We start from the raw sequence: 22439 nt of genomic DNA on the forward strand, positions 1-22439 counted from the left end.
CACTGCTCTCCCTTTCTCCCAGAGTTGGTAAGTAACTGGGTTTGCATCCTGGAAGTTAGGCTGCCCCCTCCCTGGCCTGGCTGACCCAGAGGGAGAGACAGCAGGATTCCATTTCAGTGAGGTGTTCTTCTCTCTTGTATTGCTGGTCCCAAACTGCCACAGTGCTAGCAGAACATGATGCATACACCCCTGCTTTATAGCTTAATCATAGATAGTGTTAATTTGCAAGCAGATTCCATCCTACATCTAAATGGACAAGAAAATAAAATGCCTGGGATTCCTGTGGCCTGCAGACAGCTCAGATAACCCTGAAAAGGGATCCTCTTCAATTGCCTTTGCCCCAAAATGAAAAGATGGCTTAGAGAATAAGTGTGCGTAACTCAGAACCCGGTGAGAAGCAAGCAGAGCCTTTATGAGAAAGATATTTGGAGACAGGGTTGCAATTAAAATTCGAGGCTGGAGTAAAAGCACTTTTATGAGGTAAAAAAATCTCTAAAGCACATTTAAATGAAAGCTCATTTCATTTTTCGGTGAAATTGATGTCAAGAAATTTGCAATAGGCATTGCAGTTGTATTTTTAAAATGATCTGGTTTTGTGGTGCTTTAATCTGGCACCCTTTCATCTGGCGACCAGCAGGAGGCGTGGGGAGGCATCCTGGCAACATGCCTGGAATACTGCAACATTGTAACCTAAAATACAATGGAAGCACCAATGGGAGACGATGGAGTCATGGGGGTCCACAATGGGCTGGAAATCCTATAGAAATTTTTTGTTGTTGTTCCAAGCCCCACCCAGGAGGGGACCCAAACATCTTCTCGAAATAGGCACGCCCCTCCTCTCCCCTTTAGTGGTGGTTGGGACCCGGAGAGGTGCATTCCTTGAGCGGTCGATCACATAATAATAATGATGGCATTTGTTAAGTGCTTACTATGTGCCAAGCACTGTTCTAAGCACTGGGGGTAGATACAAGGTGATCAGGTTGTCCCATGTGGGGCTCACAGTCTTAATCCCCATTTTACAGATGAGGTGACTGAGGCACAGAGGAGTTAAGTGAGTTGCCCAAAGTCACACAGCTGATAGGTGGCGGAGCCGGGATTAGGACCCATGACCTCTGACACCCAAGCCTGGGCTCTTTCCACCAAGCCACGCTGCTGTCTGGCAGTCCATCATGAGCATAAAGCAATGAAAGTAGCAGTTCCGGGACACCCCACAAAAAGTGGGCCAAGTTCTATCCAGCTTGTCTTCCTCAGGTTGCTGACCACTGTTGCTGCTGCTGCTGCTGTAGGCTGGCCCCTCAACCCCCACCAAGCAGGACTGCAGATGCATCTCAGCCCTCTGACTACTGGCCACTCCCAAGCCCAGGCTACCCCTGGAGGCCCTGTCCAAAGCTGTCCCGGGAGAACCTTGGAGCAAGCCTTTTGAAAGCTAATGAAATGAGTCATGTGATGAAGATGATGATGACGACTAGCTGTAATATTAATAATAATAATAGTAATAATAGTGGTATTTGTTAAGCACTTACTATATCCCAATGACTTTACTAAGCACTGCAGTAGATATAAATGATCAGATCAGATGCAGTCCCTGTTTCTCACAAGACTCACAGTTTAAGTGGAAGGAAGAACAGGTAATCCTCATTTTACAGGTGAGGAAACTGAGGCACAGAGAAATCAAATGACTTGCCTAAGTCACACGGTAGTCAGGTAACGGAGCCAAGATTAGAGCCCAGATCTCCTGTGCTTTTTCTGATTGTCCCCACTCCTTCTCTGTAGGATGCTGACCTCTAATTTAATCAAAAATTACCAAAAAACAAAGAGGGTTGAGGCTTCTCAGGTTTTTTTTTTAAGAGCATGGAAAACTAGGGGCCAATTTCTAATCCACAAAATATCATCCTCCCTTTCTGGTGCTCCCTCTCCCCTCTCCCCACTCTTCTTCACATCTGAGGCAGGAAGCAGGACAGCAAGATGGGGATGGGGGTGAGTTGAATGAGACCCTCTCCCTTTTGACCAGTTGAGAAACCCAAAAATGTCATTGTCTCACATAGACCCTTGATTGTAAGCTCCTTATGAACAGGGATCATGCCTACCAACTCTATTGTATGCTCTCAAGTGCTTAATACAGTGCTCTGCACACAGTAAGCACTCAATAAATGTCATTGATTGATGGATACCTAGCAGGGCTTCCTGGGTCAGAGGCCCATGTTTGAATTTTGTGGACTTTCTGTAACAACGAGTGCTCTTAGGCGCTGCTAATGTCACACTCGGCAGTGGACACCCAAGAAATCTGGCACTGCAAAAGTCTTCACTTCCCTTCTGGACTCAGTATGTTTGCCCTCTCATCCCTTCTTGGTGGGGAAGTGAGTGGCCACCTAGCTGGCCCTCACAGCCTCCAGTTGATGGAGTCCAGATGCCCGGAGCTCCCTGGTGATCGTCTGTCTGGATTCCAGGCTATGAGTATTGTATTTCAGCAAGAAAATGCCTATCAATCAATCGACGAATCCTATTTTTTGAGCGCTTACCCTGTGCAGAGCACTGTGCTATGCACTTGGGTGAGTACAGTAGAGGCATAGAGACAGTCCCTGTCCTCAAGGAGCTTACAATCTAGCAGGGGAGACAGACATTAAAATAAATTACAGGTCGGGGAAGCAACCGAGTATAAAAATAGGCAAGGAAGGGGTGAGGGGTGGTGTGGGTGTCTAAGTGCTTAAGTGGTACAGACTCAAGTGCATGGGTGTTGTAGCATGGAGGGAAAATATGATGGGGAGATGAGAGATTCCTCAGGGAAGGCTTCCTGGAGGAGATATAATTTTAGTAGGACTTTGAAAATGGAGCGAGTAGAGTCAGATGTGATGGGGGAGGGAGTTCCAATCAATCAGTTAGTGAATCATCTTTATTGAGTTCTTACTGTGTGCAGAGCACTGTACTAAGCTATTGGAAGTGTACAATATAATGGTGTTGGTAGATTCGTTCCCTGCCTACAATGAGCTTACAGTCCAGAAAGGAGAGCATGAGCAAGAGGTCAACAGTGAGGGAGATGACTTGCTCGAGTACAATGTACTAGAGGAGCAAAGTGCGTGGGCTGGATTGTAGCATAGGATCGATAAGAGTAAGTGCTGGGAGAGAGCCATTTGAATGCCTAACACTCAAGGAATTTCTCCTTGATACGGATATGGATCTACCCAGTCTCCTCCCTTGGTATCTGGCATCCAGGCCACCTTGGAGCATCCGTGGCTTCCGGCCGGAGGTTGCTTGCATATCCCATGTGCACAGAGCCCCTCCCAGGGAGGCGCGGACCCACGGCAGTTCATTCATTCCTAACAAGAAGCAGCCTGGCCTAGTGAGAAGCCTAGTTAGAGAAGCAGCGTGGCTCAATGGCAGGAGCCCGGGCTTGGGAGTCAGAAGTTATGGGTTCGAATCCCAGCTCTTCCACATGTCTGCTGTATGACCTTGGGCAAGTCACTTCACTTCTCTGAGCCTCAGTGACCTCATCTGTAAAATGGGGATTGATTGTAAGGCCCATGTGGGGCAACCTGATCACCTTGTATCCCCCCCAGCGCTTAGAACGGTGCTTTGCACATAGTAAGTGCTTAACAAATGCCATCATTAATTAATTAATTAGTGGGAGAAGCACAGGCCTGGGAGTCAGAAGGACTTGGGTTCCAATCCCAGCTCTGCCACTTGTCTGCTCTATGATCAATCAATCAATCAATCAATCGTATTTATTGAGCGCTTACTATGTGCAGAGCACTGTACTAAGCGCTTGGGAAGTACAAATTGGCATCACATAGAGACAGTCCCTACCCGATAGTGGGCTCACAGTCTAAAAGGGGGAGACAGAGAACAGAACCAAACATACCAACAAAATAAAATAAGTAGGATAGAAATGTACAAGTAAAATAAATAAATAAATAAATAAACAGAGTAATAAATATGTACAACCATATATACATATATACAGGTGCTGTGGGGAGGGGAAGGCGGTAAGGCGGGGGGATGGAGAGGGGGACGAGGGGGAGAGGAAAGAAGGGGCTCAATCTGGGAAGGCCTCCTGGAGGAGGTGAGCTCTCAGGAGGGCCTTGAAGGGAGGAAGAGAGCTAGCTTGGCGGATGGGCAGAGGGAGGGCATTCCAGGCCCGGGGGATGACGTGGGCCGGGGGTCGATGGCGGGACAGGCGAGAGCGAGGTACAGTGAGGAGATTAGTGGTGGAGGAGCGGAGGGTGCGGGCTGGGCAGTAGAAGGAGAGAAGGGAGGTGAGGTAGGAGGGGGCGAGGTGATGGAGAGCCTTGAAGCCCAGGGTGAGGAGTTTCTGCCTGATGCGCAGATTGATCGGTAGCCATTGGAGGTTTTTGAGGAGGGGAGTGATATGTCCAGAGCGTTTCTGGACAAAGATAATCCGGGCAGCAGCATGAAGTATGGATTGAAGTGGAGAGAGACACGAGGATGGGAGATCAGAGAGAAGGCTAGTGCAGTAGTCCAGAAGGGGACGGAAGCCAGACTGGAGGGGGTCGAGGAGAGAGTTGTTGTTGAGGAATTCTAGGCAGCGCGTGTAGACAACTCGTTCAAGGAGTTTGGAAAGGAATGGTAGGAGGGATATGGGACGATAACTAGAAGGTGAGGTGGGGTCAAGAGAGGGTTTTTTTAGGATGGGAGAGACATGGGCATGTTTGAAGGCAGAGGGGAAGGAACCAGTGGAGAGTGAGCGGTTGAAGATGGAAGTTAAGGAGGGGAGAAGGGATGGAGCGAGAGATTTCATAAGATGAGAGGGAATGGGGTCAGAAGCACAGGTGGCCGGAGTAGCACTTGAGAGGAGGGAGGAGAGTTCCTCTGAGGATACCACTGGGAAGGATGGGAGAGTAGCAGAGAATGTTGAGAGCCGGGGGGTTGGAGAAAGGGGGGAAGAGACTTTGGGGAGGTCGGACCTGATGGATTTAATTTTGTTAATGAAGTAGGAGGCCAGATCGTTGGGGGTGAGGGAAGGAGGAGGGGGAGGAACCGGGGGCCTGAGAAGGGAGTTGAATGTACGGAAGAGCTGGCGGGGGTGATGGGCATGGGTGTCAATAAGGGAGGAGAAATAGTTTTGTCTGGCAGAAGAGAGGGCTGAGTTAAGGCAGGAAAGGATAAACTTGAAGTGAACGAGGTTGGCATGGTGTGTAGACTTTCGCCAGCAGCGTTCGGCAGCTCGAGCATAAGAGCGAAGGAGGCGGACAGTGGCAGTGATCCAGGGCTGTGGGTTAGTGGTGCGAGAGCGGCGAAGGGAAAGGGGAGCGAGCGAGTCTAGCTGAGTAGAAAGGGTAGAGTTGAGAGCAGTAATCTGATCATCAAGACTGGGTAGAGAGGAGAGGGCGGCGAGGTGGGGTGTGAGGCGTTCCGAAAGATGGGTGGGCAATTCGCTTAACTTTTCTGTGCCTCAGCTACTGCATCTGCAAAATGGGGATTAAGACCGTGAGACTCCCATCGGACAGGGGCTGTGTCCAACTTGATTATCATATCTACCCCAGTACTTAGTAGATGGCCTGGCACATAGTAAGTGCTTAACAAATACCATTAAAAAAAAACAAAAAAGAGAGCTGCAGCTAGTGGAGAATGGGAAAGATAGCTGCATAAGTCATAAGTGCTGCTGCTTCTGCTGCTGTTCTGATTGTGCAGTCCTTCAGAGGCTCCAGGACCATGCAGAGAAATGCTTCGTCGTGGGGAGAACTGCTGTTTGCCACTGGCCAAAATCCTCCATTCTGCTGGAACCCCCGACAAGGGGTGGTTCTGGGAAATGGTGTCGCAGATGTGGGCTATGCTCACATCCCTCCGGAGGCCCCAGGGCAGGGCAAAGTGGGGCTCCTCCTCTGGACACGAGTAGCCAGAGAGTGCTCTTTGTCATGATGACAGAGATGAGACCCAGATAAAATGCCAGCTGAAGTGAAAGAATAGAATTTTGATGAATTCAGAGACCAACATTACCTTGAAAACGTGTCTAGAGAAGTTTCTCTGCAGCTGGGGTAAAGCCATCAGGGGCATCTGAAGCATGTTTCTATTCAAACGACTCGGTCCGTGACGACGAGGCAGAATGCGCTCATTCCCTTCCCCTTGTTCCTCCGTTTTCACTTAATCGATGGTATTTGTTGAGCACTTACTGTGAACAGAGCACTGTATTAATTGTTTAGTACAGTAGAATTGTACAATTAAGTTGGTAGACACATTCCCTGCCCACAACAAGCTTATGGTCTAGCGGGGACGACAGACAGTCATAGAAATAAAAAAGTATATAACTGCTTTGGAGTCGAGGGAGGGATGAATCAAGGGTGCAAATCCAAGTGCATGGGAAACACAGAAGGGAGTGGGAGAAGAGGAAATGAGGGCCTAAACAAGTCCCAACATGTGCAGTAAGAGCATCTGGGTTCTAAACCAAGTTTTGCCAGTCGCTTGCTGTGTGAACTTGGACAGTTTGCTTAGCTTTTCTGTGCCTCAGATTTCTCAACTGTAAAATAGGGATTAAATCCTACTCCCTCCTACTTAGATTGTGAACCCTAAGGGGGACAGGGACCATATCCAAACTGATGAATTTGTATCTACCGTAGCACTTAAAACAGTGCTTGACACATAGTAAGTGTTTAGCAAATATAAAAATATTATAATAATAATGATAATAAAGCAGTCGGCACTCGGGTCAAAGGTTTTCCGTTCAGACAGATTCCGGCCTGGATCCTGAGGGCTGGGCACCACGACTGGAGTCCAGTCCAGCTCTGGGCCAAACTCTGCAGGATTTCTGCTGTCCCAAATAATGGATCCTGGGCTTGGTGTTGCGGAGCACAGCTCTGAGCTGGGTGGTCACGAATAGTCTTCCCAATCCTCCACTTCTGCTTGACTGTTGTTGAGCCAAACAGCAATCCAGCCTGTATATACAGATTGTCACAGCCCGGCCACCTGCTGCTCTGACCCATTTGGTGGCAGTAGCCGAGGGGAAGAAGAGGGAAGCTCAAGGAGGCTGTACTGAGCCTAGATTTTACACAGATGAATAACCACAGGCTGGACAGCATAGGGGTGGAAAAGGAGCCACACACCACACTGGAGTTGAGCAGAGGTGATCCTGTCCTCTCTGGTTTCCCACTCTTCCACTCCCACAGCTTGCCAAAGTATCGGAGAGCTGCAGAGCTGGCCCATCCCCCTGCCTCTGAGTGAAACTTCCAGGAGGTGCCAGTTGGCCCCAACCTGCTCTTTGGATGAGCTGAAGCTGTCTTGGAGGGGTAGCAGTGAGGGGGGAAAACTGATTTAATGATGAGGAAATCCCCTGTCTCTGGCCTGGAACCACATCAGACACTGCTTCCCCCACCTTCAGATCCTCCTGAAGACCCAACTCCTCCTGTCATGTTAAGCCCAACACTTCTTGTCATGTTGTCCATTTTCTTGCATATTTCATTCACAGTAACCAACTGCATCGAGAATTTTCCCCTTATTCCCATGGTCTGGCCCCCAATCTGTGTCTGCACATTACCCCATTACTCTGTGAGCTCTTTAGGGCTGGGCCTGTCCAGAGAACTCAGTAAGTGTTCTGCACACAATAGGTGCTCAATAAATGCTACTGAAGGAATGAATGGAGATTTTTCTTTCAACTCCACCGAGCCTGAGCCAGAGAGGAAGATACCAGAGGAAAGTCGGGTACACGGCTGGAGCCGATGCAGAATTCCTCTCTGCTCCCCAGACCAGCGGCCCACATGCCATTCTCCCCGCCATTCACTGTCTCCCCAGAATGGATCCCCAACTGGGACTGAGGGATCCCCAGGAGTGTGCCCTCCTGCTGTGGACCCAGGAGGACGTAGAAGAAATGGGACATGGAAGCCAGGACAAGGAAGGGAAGGAACTTGAAGAGCCTGGCTGAGGCTCTTGGGGATTGAAACCCCCAGAAAGGTGGCTCCGTTGAGCAGAGAACAGCTCTCCATCTTTCAGTCCTGCAGCCAGTGCAAGGAGCGGTGGCCAATGCCCCCAGCCTGTGGAATGCTCGAGTCTGATCTGCCGAAGCCCACGGCCTGACTGGTCTTTGTGTCCACCTGCCACTGGCTCTTGTTGTGCTTGATGTCTGGTGCTGGACCACTCTTCCCCCCATTCTCACTGTTAGGCTCCCAGCTGAGAGCCCCACCTGCTACCGACTCTTATTGTGCTTGATGTCTGGTGCTGGACCACTCTTCCCCCCATTCTCACTGTTAGGCTCCCAGCTGAGAGACCCTGGGTGATCTGGGGGAGGAAAGGACTGAGCCAGCCACTAATCAGTTCTTTGTGTTTCCTTAACCTCAGGCCAAAGAAGGGGGCTGTGGCCCACAGACACTGGATCGAGGCATCAAATCTAATCAAGTGCAGGCCTTGCCCAGCGGCCCTTGCCAGCTCTGTCTGTGCCTCCGACGGACACACCTACTCCTCTAAGGTACGTGCCCTCTGTTCTTGCAGCCTTCCACTTGCAGCCTTTCACTTCCACTTCTCTTCCAGCCTTCCACTGTCAGCGACCTCCCACAACACCAAATACCAGCCACTGTGGCTGTGTCACAAGACAGTGAGGGAAAAGTGGGTGATGATGAGAAGGGAGGAGAGGGAGAGGCTGTGAGAAAGGACAAGTGGTGGGAAACTGGTACCATAATTAGTGAAATGATCTTGAGAATCCAAAACTCAGTCCTCCCAGCAGTAAGACCTTCACCTCTTCTTCACTGGAAGTCAAGGGTGCATAGTGTCTGGTGTTGGGGTGGCCTGAGGTGATGGTACCCAAGGCCAGTGGAGGGAGCAACAGGAACTCACCCTGGGCATTCAGCCAGGTGTCAGGGTCCCAGACCAGTTCCAGGAATGACAATGCAATGGATGGCGGTGGAGTAAAGATCATGTGATATCTCTTTGGAAATTCCAAGCACCAGGGTCCTTGACTTTGCATCTGAATAGGGCACTTCTGGCACAGTGCCAATCCCTGCCCACCGCCTTTCAGAAAACAGCATTCTTTGGCAAACCTCTCCACACTTACCGTGGTTCAGCACTGTCTCCCAACCACGGATGGCCTTCGGTTAGATGCCAGAGGCCTGGGAAATGGCCTGGCGGTCAGCCTGATCCTGAAGCCACTGGTCATTCAGGAACCACCGTCTCCCATTTTGAACTGTGGACGGCACATTCTGGGTATTTTCTGTTCCACCTGTCACTTCTTGTGACTTTTTCACTGATCTCCCGCTCACCGCAAGCCATGAAATTGGCCCGGCCGGTTGGACCTAGTCTCCATTCACACCCTCTTTTGGGTAATTGAAATTTGGCTCCTTGGCTGGTGGGCCCGAGAGCTGCTGGGACAGAATAGTCCCTGAGACAAAATGGTCTTTGCCTGCTGAAGGGCTTGAGTCCAGATCTTCTCTGGGATCCGGACTCACTAAGAAAGCACCCACAAGGAGAATTATCAATGCTCAGAGTTCCTCCCAGGATGAGTGGAACAGTGCCCCCAGGAGCCAAGTGGTTTCAATTTCCATATCAGCACCTTCTATGAAGGAGAGCAGAACCTGCTCATCAAGTTGTTGCTATTCTCTTTGTATTTATTGAGGGCTACGATGTACCGTTAGCTTGTAAGAGCCTTGTGGGCAGGGATCATGTCTTGCTTCTGCTGTCCCCTCGCAAGTGCTTAAGACGGGACTTCACACTCAGTAGGTGCTCAGGAAATGCCACTGGTAGATTAATTGATATGGCAAGGACTGGGCTAGTCATGGCAAGTTGATCCATTCTGACAGTTTCACTGTCCTGGTCTGCAGAGGACACTAAATTGGACAAGAAGAAGAACAATTTGGAAGACAGTCAAAAAACCACTAATAAATTAGAATGTTGCCCATACAGAAGCAGAGTGAAATACATTAGTGCTGAGTTTAAGGATGTATCTTGAGAGATAAACACCAACACGGATGCCACATAGATGGAGGAAGGCCAGAGCCTCACTGGTCCGAGCTGGCCAAGGCAGCATTGCTGGTCTGCTCTGGGATTGGGTAAGCCAACTGAGGCTGGCCCTGGAACGTGTGGAGAGAGGTGGACAGGTAAAAGCAAGGAGTGGCCTCCCTCTGAGCTCTGCATTGGTCAGACCCTTGTCAAGGAATGGGCTTCAGTTTTGTTTGTAGCATTGTGCAGTTTGAGAGAGTGTCCAGGGGCGAGTAACAGAAATGGTTAAAGGAAGAAAAAGTGAGTCCAAGGCCCAATATTATTAAAGAAATTGGGAGTGTTTGGCCTTGAGAAGAGAGGTCCGATGGAGACTTGGTAACTGTCTCTGGGTGGGTAAAAGGTTGGGAGGTGGGTAAGAGGAAATGAGTTGAAATGACCACTAGTCAGAAACAAGAGGGACCTATGTCAGCAGTCCTGGATGCTTTAGTCGTGCACCGACATGGAGGCAGGGGGCCGGACATAATGACCACTAGATGTTCCTCTGTGATTTTTGTTGGGGGTCGTGGAGGGAGGGGATTGATTTGGATGCTCAGTGGGACTCTTGGGTAGGAACAGTATGGAGCCCCTGAACCAGGGCACTGACCGGGAAATTTGGAAGTAGTATCTATGCTACTTTCCCACCACCCAAAAGTAATATGTCTGGTCATTGCCCTGGACATCCCTAGCACAGGTGTTCCATGTCACCTAGTGATAAATGCGATATGGTTGAGCAGATTCTTGCACTTCAAATCTCTGCATGAACATGTCTACTTGTTTTGATTTCTCTCCATGCAATACATTTAAAATATCAGCTCTCTGTGACCCCAAAGCAGTAGGAGGCCACAGTAATACTGCCAACTGCAGGATAAATTTCTCCTTAACAGTTTTCCAAGTTCCTTCCCACCATTCTAGCCATTTCCCAAAGAAAAGTCCTGGGTGAAACTGAGTGCCTACTGTCATCGGAGCACAGTACTAGTAATAGTAGTAGTAATGGTATTTTGTAAGCACTTACTGTGTGCAGAGCCTTGTACTGAGTGCTAGGAAAGATATATACAGGTAGGAATTAAGACTGGTCCCTGGCTCTTGGTGGCCTCACAATCTACAAGGAATTGTAGATTGCTGGGATTGGAAGGAATTGGATGGAGACAGGCAGATCAGGAATTATGAAACATTCAAAGACAGTACAGACAAATACACAAAATAACAAATACACAAAGTAACAGCAAAATCAGTATAATGCTGTGGCGGGAGGAGTAGCATTTCAGGCTCCTCTGTGTGCTCAGAGTTCAGGACACACCTGCAGCCCCCAGTTTTCCTGGGGGTTTGTGGCGGCCTCACTCTGTAAGTGTACACAGGAAGCAGCTTTATCCCCAGCCTGGCAAGCCTGAAACAGGCCAGGAGCACAGACCCTCTAGGTTGAAGGGAAGGCACCAGTTGCCACTGGTGATTTTCTCACCAGCGATGAGGGTTCCCAGAGTGTGCGCGAGCAGCTTTTAACCCCAGTCTGGTGGGACCGGGAATGCTCGGTGGCAGGAGAGAAGGCGGTAGTTACCATGGAAGTCTTTCTCGGTGGCAAGGGAGGGATCCAAGAGCACGCAGGAGTAGATTTTTTTCCTTGGCCTGACAGGCATGGAGCATGTGGTGAGCAGGGACCCTTGGGGGTGAGAGGGAAGGCAGCAGTTACCACAGATGTTTTTCTCAGGGACGATGGAGGGTGTGCAGACCAAGGGACTAGATACCTACTGTGTACAAACTATGGTGCTGGGCTCCTACCTCCTGTGTTTAGAGCACTGCACTGGGTACCTACTGTGTGCAGAGCAGGATAATGGGATCCCCTTGTCTGCAGAATGCTGTACTAGGCTCCTAACTTACATAGGGTACGGAACTGGATGCCTAATATGTCCTGGGTGCTTTAAAACCAGAGGTAGAAGACATATGGCTGACCCTTGAGGAATGTACAATCTGATCCCCACGGATTTAGGAAAGCCCACCCTTCCTTAATGGAGAGCAGTGGGTCTCATGCCAACTCTGAAGTGTCTTGCACCCTCCACCTGAGGAACTGTAGCTCTTCTTGGTGGGTTATCCTATTTCTTTTCCTGGCTTCCCTGAAAGCTCAAAAGGAGCAGGGCTTATCACCCTCATGCACATGTGGGGAAACCTAGGTGTGCTCTAAAAAGTTTATTCCTTTTCCCGAGGTCACGAGGCAAATTAGTGGTAGAGTCAGGCCAGACTCTACTGCTCTTATTCTCAGTCTCCATCGGTTACAAGGCAGAGAGAAGACATGGCAGGGAACTTTGCTGCCCATCCTGGGGGACCCCTGGACCACTGGCTTCCCACAGCTCAGCGAGTCCAGGGTCCATTCTGTATCCTCTGCCTGATCAATGAAGCCACCTCAAATCCCCGTGGATTCAATCACCAGTGTTCTATGAAGTGTGTGAAAACAGGGGCTTTCTTTCAATGAACAATCAGTTAACCCAACCCCCCCCCCCCCCCAACATTCCCATCACAGTAGATAACACCACCATCCTCTCTGTCTCACATGCCCACCACCTTGGGGTTATCCTCAGATTATCTCCCTTCTTCAACCCACACATTCAGTCTGTCACCACATCCTGGTGGTTTTTCCTTCACAACATCTCTAGAGTTCTCCCTTTCCTCTCCATCCAAACCACTACCATGCTGATCCAGGCATATATCATATCCTGAATTGACTACTGCATCAGCCTCCTTAAATCAATCAATAGTATTTATTGAATGCTTTCTATGTGCAGAACACAGTACTAAGCACTTAGGAAAGTACGATACAGTAGAGTTGTTCTTTCTGAGCTCCCCACCTCTTCCCTCTTCAGTGCATACCTCACTTTGCTGCCCAAATCACTTTTCCTCTTCCCACTCTTCAAAAACCTCCAGTAGTTGTCTGTCCATCTCCGCATCAAGCAGAAACTCCTCACCGTCAGTTTTAAGGCCTTCAATTGGTTCTCTCCCTCCTACTTACCCTTGCTCCTCTCCCACTGCAACCCCAGCATGCACACTTTGCGCTTCTAACACTGCACCTTGATCTAGCCTTTCACTGGCCCCTTGCTTACACCCTCCTTCCTGCCTGGGTACTAAGTGCACCCTGTATATTGTACTAAAAGTAAAAATTGGTAGACATGTTCCCTGCCCACCAGGAATTTACAGTCTAGAGGGGGAGAAAGACGTTAAAATCAATTGCAAATATGTACATAAGTGTTGTGGGACTGAGGGTGGGGTGAATACAGGGTACAAATCCAAGTGCAAGGGCGACACAGAAGGGAGAGGCTCTCCCAAGCACTTAGTACAGTGCTCAGTAAATATCACTGATAGACCTACATCCTAAATCCTTATATGAACATTTAGAGCATTCTGAATTTTCCTCACAAGGAGTTCCTGCCCAAGCAACTTAACCCCAGAAATCACACCTCTCCTCTGACACCGTAGGAGGGAGGCAGGGAGCAGACCAGAGATCCCTGCAGGTCCTCAGTGCTGGTAGACTCAGTATTCCTCCATCTTCCTTTCCTAGAAGCCCAAGGCAGGTGTCATAGACCTCACTGTACACTGCTTTCCACTTTCTTGGGGTTTCTTGCTCTTGGTCTGGAACCTAATCCCCATCTTTATTATGGGGCATGCACTATGCACAGCTTCTGCCTTCAATAAATAATAATAATAGCATTTGTTAAGCACTTACTCTGTGCCAAGCACTGTTCTAAGCACAGAAGGGGATACAAGGTAATCAGGTTGTCCCACATGGGGCTCACAGTCTTAATCCCCATTTTCCAGAAGAGGGAACTGAAGCCCAGAGAAGTGAAGTGACTTGCCCAAAGTCACACAGCTGACAAGTGGCAGAGCCAGGATTAAAACCCATTACCTCTGACTCCCAAGCTCGTGTTCTTTCCACTGAGCCACACTGCTTCTCAATGCTTTAAGCCTCAGGGGAAACAATGTGGCCTAGTGGAAAGGGTGTGGGCCTGGGAATCAGGGGGTCTGGGTTCTAATCCCACTGCCATTTGCTTGCTGTGAGACCATGGGCATGTCACTAAACTGTCTGTCAGTGTCCTCATCTGTAAAATGAGGATTCAAAACCAGTTCTCCTTCCTACTTAAACTCTGAGAACCTTGTGGAACAGGGATTAGATCCAACTTGATTATTTCTTATCTACCCTAATGTTTAGAACAGTGCTCCGTACCTAGTAAGCACTTAACCAATATCACAGTTGTTAATATTATGCAAGCTTGGGTCCTAGGGACATCACAGCACCCTGCAAGTACAACTATCACGGTTATGGAGCACTTGAGAAGCCAAGACCGCTCCTCCAGAGAGCCTACCCTTTCTTCTCCCTTCCTCCTCTCTCTCTGAATCCTCAGCCTGGGCTATGGGCCTCCCTCGCCTGACCCATTCCAAAAGCAGGATATTCTTGCCCTGATGCCCTATCCTCCTGGGCTTTTGCAAATTGGGCTCCACTACCCAAAGGCTCTGAGAAGGTGAAATCGGCACTTGAGTGAACTCATGGCACCCTTCAACCTGGATGTTTCCGAAGGGAATCCTCGTTGGTAGGCATTCATTCATTCATTCATTCAAGCATATTTATTGAGTGCTTACTACGTGCAGAGCACTGTACTAAGCGCTTGGGAAGTACAAGTCGGCAACATATAGAGACGGTCCCTACCCAACAACGGGCTCACAGTCTAGAAAGACAGGGAGTCAAGAGCATTTATTCCAATATTGCCTCCTTCTTTCACTCACTCACTCACTCTCTCTCTCTCTCTCTCTCTCTCTCTCTCTCTCTCTCTCTCTTTCTCTCTCTCTCCCTCTCCCTCTCCCTCTCCCTCTCCCTCACTCACTCTCTGTTGGCTAGATTATGCCCCTTTCCTATGATTGGGCTTCCCTCGGATTGTCCAGGAGGAAGCATTTGATACCACAGCCAAACAATCCTAAGTGGATCCTCATTCCTATCAGTCAGTCGATCATATTTATTGACAGCTGACTGTGTGCAGTGCACTGTACTAAGCACTTGGGAGACTACCATATAACAGAATTGGTAGACATTTTCCCTGACCACAAGAAGCTTACAGTCTTGTGGGGGAGACAGACATTAATAATAATAATAATGATGGCATTTATTAAGTGCTTACTACATGCAAAGCACTGTTCTAAGTGCTGGGGAGGTTACAAGGTGATCAGGTTGTCCCACGGGGGGCTCACAGTCTTAATCCCCATTTTACAGATGAGGGAACTAAGGCCCAGAGAAGTTAAGTGACTTGCCCAAAGTCACACAGCTTACAGTTGGCGGAGCTGGGATTTGAACCCATGACCTCTGACTCCCAAGCCCGTGTTCTTTCCACTGAGTCACGCTGCTTCTCTTTAATATAACATTAATATGAATAGATAAATTACAGATATGTACATAAGTGCTGGAGGGCTGAGGGAAAGGTTAATCAAAGTACAAATCCAAGTCAAGTTTGATGCAGAAGGAAGTGAGAGAAGAGGAAATGAGGGCTTACTCAGGGAAGGCCTCTTGGAGGAAATGTGCTTTTAATAGGGTTTTGAAGGTGGGGAGAGTGTACATCTGTCAGCTATGAAAATGGAGGGCTTTCCAGGCCAGAAGCAGGATGTGGGCGACAGGTCAGAGGTGAGATAGATGAGATCAAGGTATATTGAGTAGATTGGTATTAGAGGAACAAAGAGGGCGGGCTGGATTGAGTAGGAAAACAGCAAGGTAAGGTAGAATCAATCAATCAATTTTATGTAGGGAGCACTTACTGTGTACAGAGCACTGTACTAAGCACTTGGGAGAGTACAATATAACAGAGGTGGTAGACCCGTTCCCTGCTCAAAGTGAGTTCACAGACCAGAATGGGAGACAGGCATTAATATAAATAATATAAATTATATATAAATAAATAAATAAATTTTGAATATGTACGTAAGTGCTATGGGGCTGAGGGAGGACATAAAGGGAGCAAATTAGGGTGACATAGAAGCTAATGGGAAAAGAGGAAATGAGGGCTTAATCAAGGAAGGCCTCTTGGAGGAGATGTGCCTTCAATAGGGTTTGAAAGTGGATAGAGTAATTATCCGTTGGATATGAAGAGGACAGAGGCAGGACATGGGAGAGATAGACGAAATTGAGGTATAATGAGTAAGTTGCCATTAAAGGAACGAAATATGCATACTAGGTTGTGATGGGAGAGCAGTGAAGCAAGGTAGGAAAGGTCAAGGTGACTGAGTGATTTAAAGCTGATGGTAAGGCATTTCTGTTTGATGCAGAGGTGGATGGGTAACCACTGAAGTTCTTGAGGAGTGGGGAAACATGTATTGAACGTTTCTATAGAAAAATGATCCGGGCAGCAGAGTGAAGTATGGACTGAACTGGGGAGAGACAGAAGGCAGGGAGGTCAGCAATGAGGGATATGGTAATCAAGGTGGGTTAGGATAAGTACTTGGATGGAGAGGAAAGTGCTGATTTTAGCAATGTTGTGAAGGTTGAACTAATAGGTGGAAAATTGGACAGGGAATGAAGCCTGGCTTTGTGGCCTCAGAGTGTGGGGCTGTGGCTTGGGTTGGAGTATAAGGGGGTTGGGGGAGAACTGGAAAGCTGGGAGAGGAAGGAGACAGGGCTACATAATACCTTAGGAACCTAGTGCCTGATGGTGGATCTGATGTCATAAACCTGAATAAATTCAGAGACTTTGGAAGGGCAGTTCCTTGTAACTAGGATGGTTTTAAATTGAGGACTTCCTGTATTTGGTTGATTTCCTTCATGTAGGCAGCTCCGCCTTTTAATTCAGGATCTAAATGGATTATCTGGTGAGACAACTATAAGTTGGATATTTTCTCATTCCTATACTCATTTGGATCAGGCAGGCTCTGACAGTGCTTCAAAAGCTCCTTTCTCAACTAGAAAGTAATTGGACAAAGTTTACAAAAACTAATAGAAGTAGCTGATCTGTGCACATGAATCCCTGCTTCTGCTCACTGAGCAGTCCCTAACTCTGCTCCCTGTCACAGGACCATCTTTCTCCAGATATTGGCTGTCCTCTAGACTGTAAGCTCCTTGTGGGCAGGGATAACTTCGAGCAAACCACTAGACTGCACTCTCCCAAGCACCCAGCACAACCTCCATCTCTCTCTTCGATCTGGAGTCTTTCTCGCCCTGTACCTGGACTTTGATTTGGAAAAAAAAAATTTACCAGGATCTTCTATCACCTCAGCCTCACTTTCTTTCTCAACATAACTCTCTTAAACTGGAATGGGAATCTTGCTTTCCCACAAGTCTGTATGTGAGGACAGGGTTTTAGGATTTGTCTTCTAATTATTCTTAACCAATCAATGTCTTCCTTTCCTAGAGACCTAAGGAACTGATTTACCACATTAGTGCAATCACTCATCCTACCCTGACTGGACTACTGTGTCAGCCTCCTTACTGACCTTCCAACCTCCTGCCTTTCCCCACTTCAGTCCATACTTCACTTCGCTGCCCTGATTATCTTTCTACAGAAACATTCAGGGCATGTCACCCCCCTCCTCAAAAATCTCCAGTGGTTGCCTATCAACCTCCTTATCAAGCAAAAACTCCTCACTATTGGTTTCAGAGCTCTCCATCACTTTGCACTTTATCTCACCTCCCTTCTCTCCTTCTACATCCCAGCTGGCACACTGCACTCCTCTGGTGCTAACCTTCTCGCTGTGCCTTGGTCTCACCGGTCTTGCCGCCTACCCCAGGCCTATGTCCTACCTCTGGCCTGGAATGCCCTCCTTCCTCAAATCTGCCAAACAATCACTCTTCCCCCCTTCAAAGCCCTACTGAAGGTGCACCTCCTCCAAGAGGCCTTCCCAAACTAAGCCCCCTTTTCTTCAGCTCCCGCTCCCTTCTGTGTCACCTCAACTCACTATCTTTGCTCTTCCCCCACTCTTCCCGCCCCACAGCACTTATGTACATATGTATATATCTATAATTCTATTTATTTATATTGATGCCTATTTACTTGTTTTGATGTTTGTCTCTCCCCCCCCCCCCCCCAAGAATGTAAGCCCCTAGTGGGCAGGGATTGTCCCTATTGCTGTATTGTCCTTTCCAAGTGTTTAGTACACGGTAAGCACAATGAATATGATCTCCCTTATTGATAGACCTGTTTTGCTTTCCACTCATGTTCTTTCTGTGAAATCAAATTTGGGGTAAAATCAAACTTGGGATGTGCATTAAAGTGTGGTGAATAGGGATGGCATTTGTTCCTACATTTCCTCATTCCAGTTACTTTTATATTTGCAGTTAATCAATTGTATTTATTGAATGCTTACTATATGCAGAGCAGTGTACTAAGTGCTTGGGAGAGTATAATACACCAGAATTAGCAGACATGTTCCCTACCCATAATGAGCATACAGTCTAGAGTTGGAGACAGGCATTAATATGAATAAGTAATTTATAATAAAGAATTAAAGATATGTACATAAGTGTTGTGGGGTTGGGGGTGGGGTGAATATCAAATGTCCAAAAGTCACAGACTGAAGTGCATAGATGACCCAAAAGGGAGAGCAATCCAAGGAAAAGAGGGCTTAATCAGGGAAGGCCTCTTGGAGGAGATGTGACCTTAGTAATGCTTTGAAGGTGGAGATTCATTCGTTCATTCATTCAATCGTATTTATTGAACACTTGCTGTGTGCAGAGCACTTTACTAAGCACTTGGGAGAGTATAATACAACTGTTAACAGACATGTGAAGCCAGAGGTCATATGGTATATATGGAGGGGGAGGGAGTTCCAGGCTAGGCGAAGGACATGGGAAAGGGGTCCACGGTGAGATGGCCGACCTCAGGGCACAGTGAGTAAACTGACGCCAGAGGAGCAGAGTGTGTGTCCTGGGATGTAGTAGGTGATTAGTGAGGTGAGGTAGATGGGACAAGTTGATTGAGTGCTTTAAAGTGGATAGTCAGGAATTTCTATTTGATGCAGAGGTAGATGGGCAGCCATTGGAGGCTCTTGAGGAGTGAGGAGACATATACTGAATGTTTTTGTTGATCGATGATCCATGCAGCAGAGTGAAGTATGGAATGGAGTGGGGAGAGACAGAAAGCCAGGAAGTCAGTGAGAAGGCAGATGCAGTAGTCAAGGGGGAATAGGATAAGTGCTTGGATCAGCATAGTAGCTGTTTGCATTGAGAGTAAAAGGAGGGTTATAGTAATGCTGTGAAGGTAGAACCGCCAGGATTTGGTGAGAGATTGAATATGTGGGTGAAATGAGAGAGGTGAGTTGAGTACAATGCCAAGGTTACAGGTTTGTGAGACAAAGAGGATACTGGTATTGTCTACAGTGATGGAAAAGAAGACGAGGAGCACAGGGTTTGGGTGGGATGATAAGGGGTTAAATTTTGGGCATGTTTTATTTGAGTTGTCAGCAGAACATCCAAATAGATATGTCTTGAAGGCAGGAGGAAATGAGAGTTCACAGGGAAGGAGAGAAATCAGGACTGGAGATGTAGATTGGGAAGCATCTGCATAGAGATGGTAATTGAAGCCATGGGAATGAATGAGTTCTCCAAGGGAAATGGTGTAGAGGGAGAATACAAGGGGATAGGGAACTGAGCCTTGATGAACCCTTACTGTCAGAGGGTGGGAGGGAGAGGAGGAGCCAGCAAAAAAAGACTGAAAAGGAGTGGTCAGAGAGTTAGGAGGAGAATCAAGAGAAGTCAGTGTCAGTGAATCCAAGCTTGGATAAAGTTTCAAGGAGAAGAGGGTGGTCTACAGTGTCAAAGGCAGCTGAGAGGTCTAGGAGGATTAGGCTGGAGTAGAGGCCATCAGATTTGATGAGAAGATCATTGGTTACCTTAGAGAGGGCTTTTTATGTGGAATAAAGGGTGTGGAAGCCAGATTGGAGGGGATCTAGGAGAGAATTGAAGGATAGGAAGTGGAGACAGCACATGTAAACAACTCTCTCAAGAAGTTTGGAGAGAAATGGTAGGAGGGAGAAGGAGTAATAACTGGAAGGAGCCATGGGTTCATTGGAGGGTTTTTCTAGGTTAGGGGATAAATATACATGTTTGAAAGCAGTGGGGGAAAAGCTGTTAGAAAGTAAACAGTTGAAGATGGCAGTCAAGGAGGGGAGAAGGGAGGAGGCGAGTGTTTTAAAATGGTATGAAGGGATGGGATCAGAAGCCCAAGTTGGAGGGAGTAGATTTAGAGAGGAGGTGAGAGATTTCACCTTGAGTTTATGCAGGGAACATAGGGAGATTCGAAGAGGGTGGAGGAGGAGGGGCGATTGGAGAGAAGCAGGGGAAATTTTAGAGAGATGATGCCTGATGGTTTCAATTTTACTGATGAAATAAGTAGCTAGGTCATAAGGGGAAAGAGTTGGTGGAGACAGGGGGACAGGAGGTTTGAGAGTGGAGTTGAATGTTTGGAACAGCTGGTGGGGACAGTGGGTTTGGGAAGGAATCAGGAAGGAGAAGTATTGTTGTATGGCAATGTAGAGAGCCAAATTGAAGCAGATAAGAATGAATATAAGGTGGACAAGTTCAGAGAGATGTCTGGATTTCCTCCAACAGCCCTCCACAGCTCAGGCACAGGAGAGGAGGAAGTATGCTGTTGAGGTGATCCAGGGTTGTGGGTTAGTGGTACGAGATTGGCGACGGGACAGAGGAACAAGGGAGTTACGTTCAGTGAAGAGGGTGGTGTTGAGTGTGACTGTGAGCCCGTTGTTGGGTAGGAACCATCTCTATATGTTGCCAACTTGTACTTCCCAAGCTCTTAGTACAGTGCTCTGCACACAGTAAGTGCTCAATAAATATGATTGAATGAATGAATGAATGTATCGATTTGTACATCAAGGAGAAGATAGTTTGGGTATGGAAACCAAATTGGGTAGGATGGTTATAGAATACTTGAGGGTGTCCAAAGAACATAGGTCTCTGTGGGGGAAAAGGACAGATTTGCAGATTTGGGATATATGGGAAAGAGAGCAGGTGACGAGGCTGTGGTCAGAGGAATTTCAGAATTGATGAGAACAGAGATTGAATGGTTATGAGAGATTATAATATCAAGTGTGTGCCCAAGTTGGTGAGTGTGTGAGGTGGGGTGGAGCAGGAGGTCATTGGAGTAAAGGAGTGAGAGGAGATGGACACTGGAAAGATCATCAAGGACATCTAGATGAATATTGAAGTCCCCAAGGATTGCTGTAGGGATGGAGAATAAGAGGAGGAATGTGAGGAAAGGATCAAAATCGTTCAGAAAGTTAGAAATGGGACCTGGGGGTGGTAGATGACTATGACTAGCAATTGGAATGGTTGGTAAAGGCAGATGATATCGGCTTCAAAGGAAGGAAAGAGATGGATGGGTGAGGAGGGATGGTGTGAAAGCGGCATTGGAGAGAGAAGGAAGCCAACTCCTCCCCCTTTCCCAGTGAGTCTGGGTGAATAGGAGAAGATGAGGCACCCTCTAGAGAGAGCAGCAGGCATGTTAAACCATTTCAGATGATTGCTTCACAAATAAAGGTCACGTTGTTAGTGCCTCATCAAGCAAAGTGTTTATTAGATGTAATTTTCCAGATGCAGGTTTCTCTCAGGATGAGAATGGTTTCCCGGCTCTAGCTCTCTGCGTTTTCCCCAAGAGGATTTCCCTTTATTTATTGTTTTCATTATGGTATTTAAGTGCTTATTATGTGCCAAGCACTGTTCTCAGCGCTATGGTAGATACAAGTTAATCAGGTCAGATACAGTCCCTGTCCCATCTTAGCTCAGCTGCCATCAGGAGACCCACCTCGATGTCGGAATCCAAGGTAGGGCACAGAAAGCCAGGTTCAGAAAGCTGGGTCTACTGGGCAGAGCACAAGCCTGGGAGTCTGGAAACATGGCTTTTGATCCTCCTTCTATCACTGGCCGTATACATGACCTTGGGCAAGTCCCTTGACCTCTCCTGGGCCTCAGTTTCCTCCTCTGAAAAATGGTGATAATTATAATAATGATATATATATACGTATAAATGAAAAAGTGTGTATGTGTGTGTGTATGATTGTGTGTTGCTGTCTTCTTTGATAGCAGATTTCACCTAAAAGTGCGCTTTTAACTGGAAAGGCCGATTCAGGACTCACATATCCACTGTGGACCCAGAGGCTGCATCTCTCAGTGTAGAGCTCTGAGCTGTACATCTCCAGCCCTGATCTCTCTCCCTCTCTGCAGTTTCACATCTCCTCCTGGCTTCAAGACTTCTCTACTTGGATGTCCTGCTTCATTTCAAACTTAACATGTCAAAACCAGAACTCCTTATCTCCCGACACAAGTCCTGCCCTTCCCCTGACTTTCCCATCACTGTAGACAGCACCACCATCCTTTCTATGTCACAAGCCCATAACCTTGGTGTTATCCTCACCTCTGCTCTCTAATTCAACCCACATATTCAATCTGTCACTAAATCCTGTCAGTTCAACCTTCACAACATCACTAAAATCTGCCCTTTCCTCTCCAACCAAACTGCTACCACATTGATCCAAGCACTTATCCTATCCTGCCTTGATTACAGTGT

At 47.7% G+C, this 22439-nt stretch overlaps 1 protein-coding gene across 2 annotated transcripts in view; it reads left to right on the forward strand.

Annotated features, from left to right (window-relative positions):
• The window catches only part of SPOCK1 (SPARC (osteonectin), cwcv and kazal like domains proteoglycan 1), a 479410-nt gene that overhangs the window by 381698 nt on the left and 75273 nt on the right, over positions 1-22439 (forward strand). For both annotated transcript variants that reach the window (XM_038772269.1, XM_038772270.1), the window contains one exon: positions 8281-8407. In XM_038772269.1, coding sequence (XP_038628197.1) covers positions 8281-8407 — 127 coding nt within the window. The remainder of the gene's footprint in view (positions 1-8280; positions 8408-22439) is intronic.

Source organism: Tachyglossus aculeatus, chromosome X1 (genome assembly GCF_015852505.1).
Source record: "Tachyglossus aculeatus isolate mTacAcu1 chromosome X1, mTacAcu1.pri, whole genome shotgun sequence".
Taxonomy (NCBI): domain Eukaryota; kingdom Metazoa; phylum Chordata; class Mammalia; order Monotremata; family Tachyglossidae; genus Tachyglossus; species Tachyglossus aculeatus.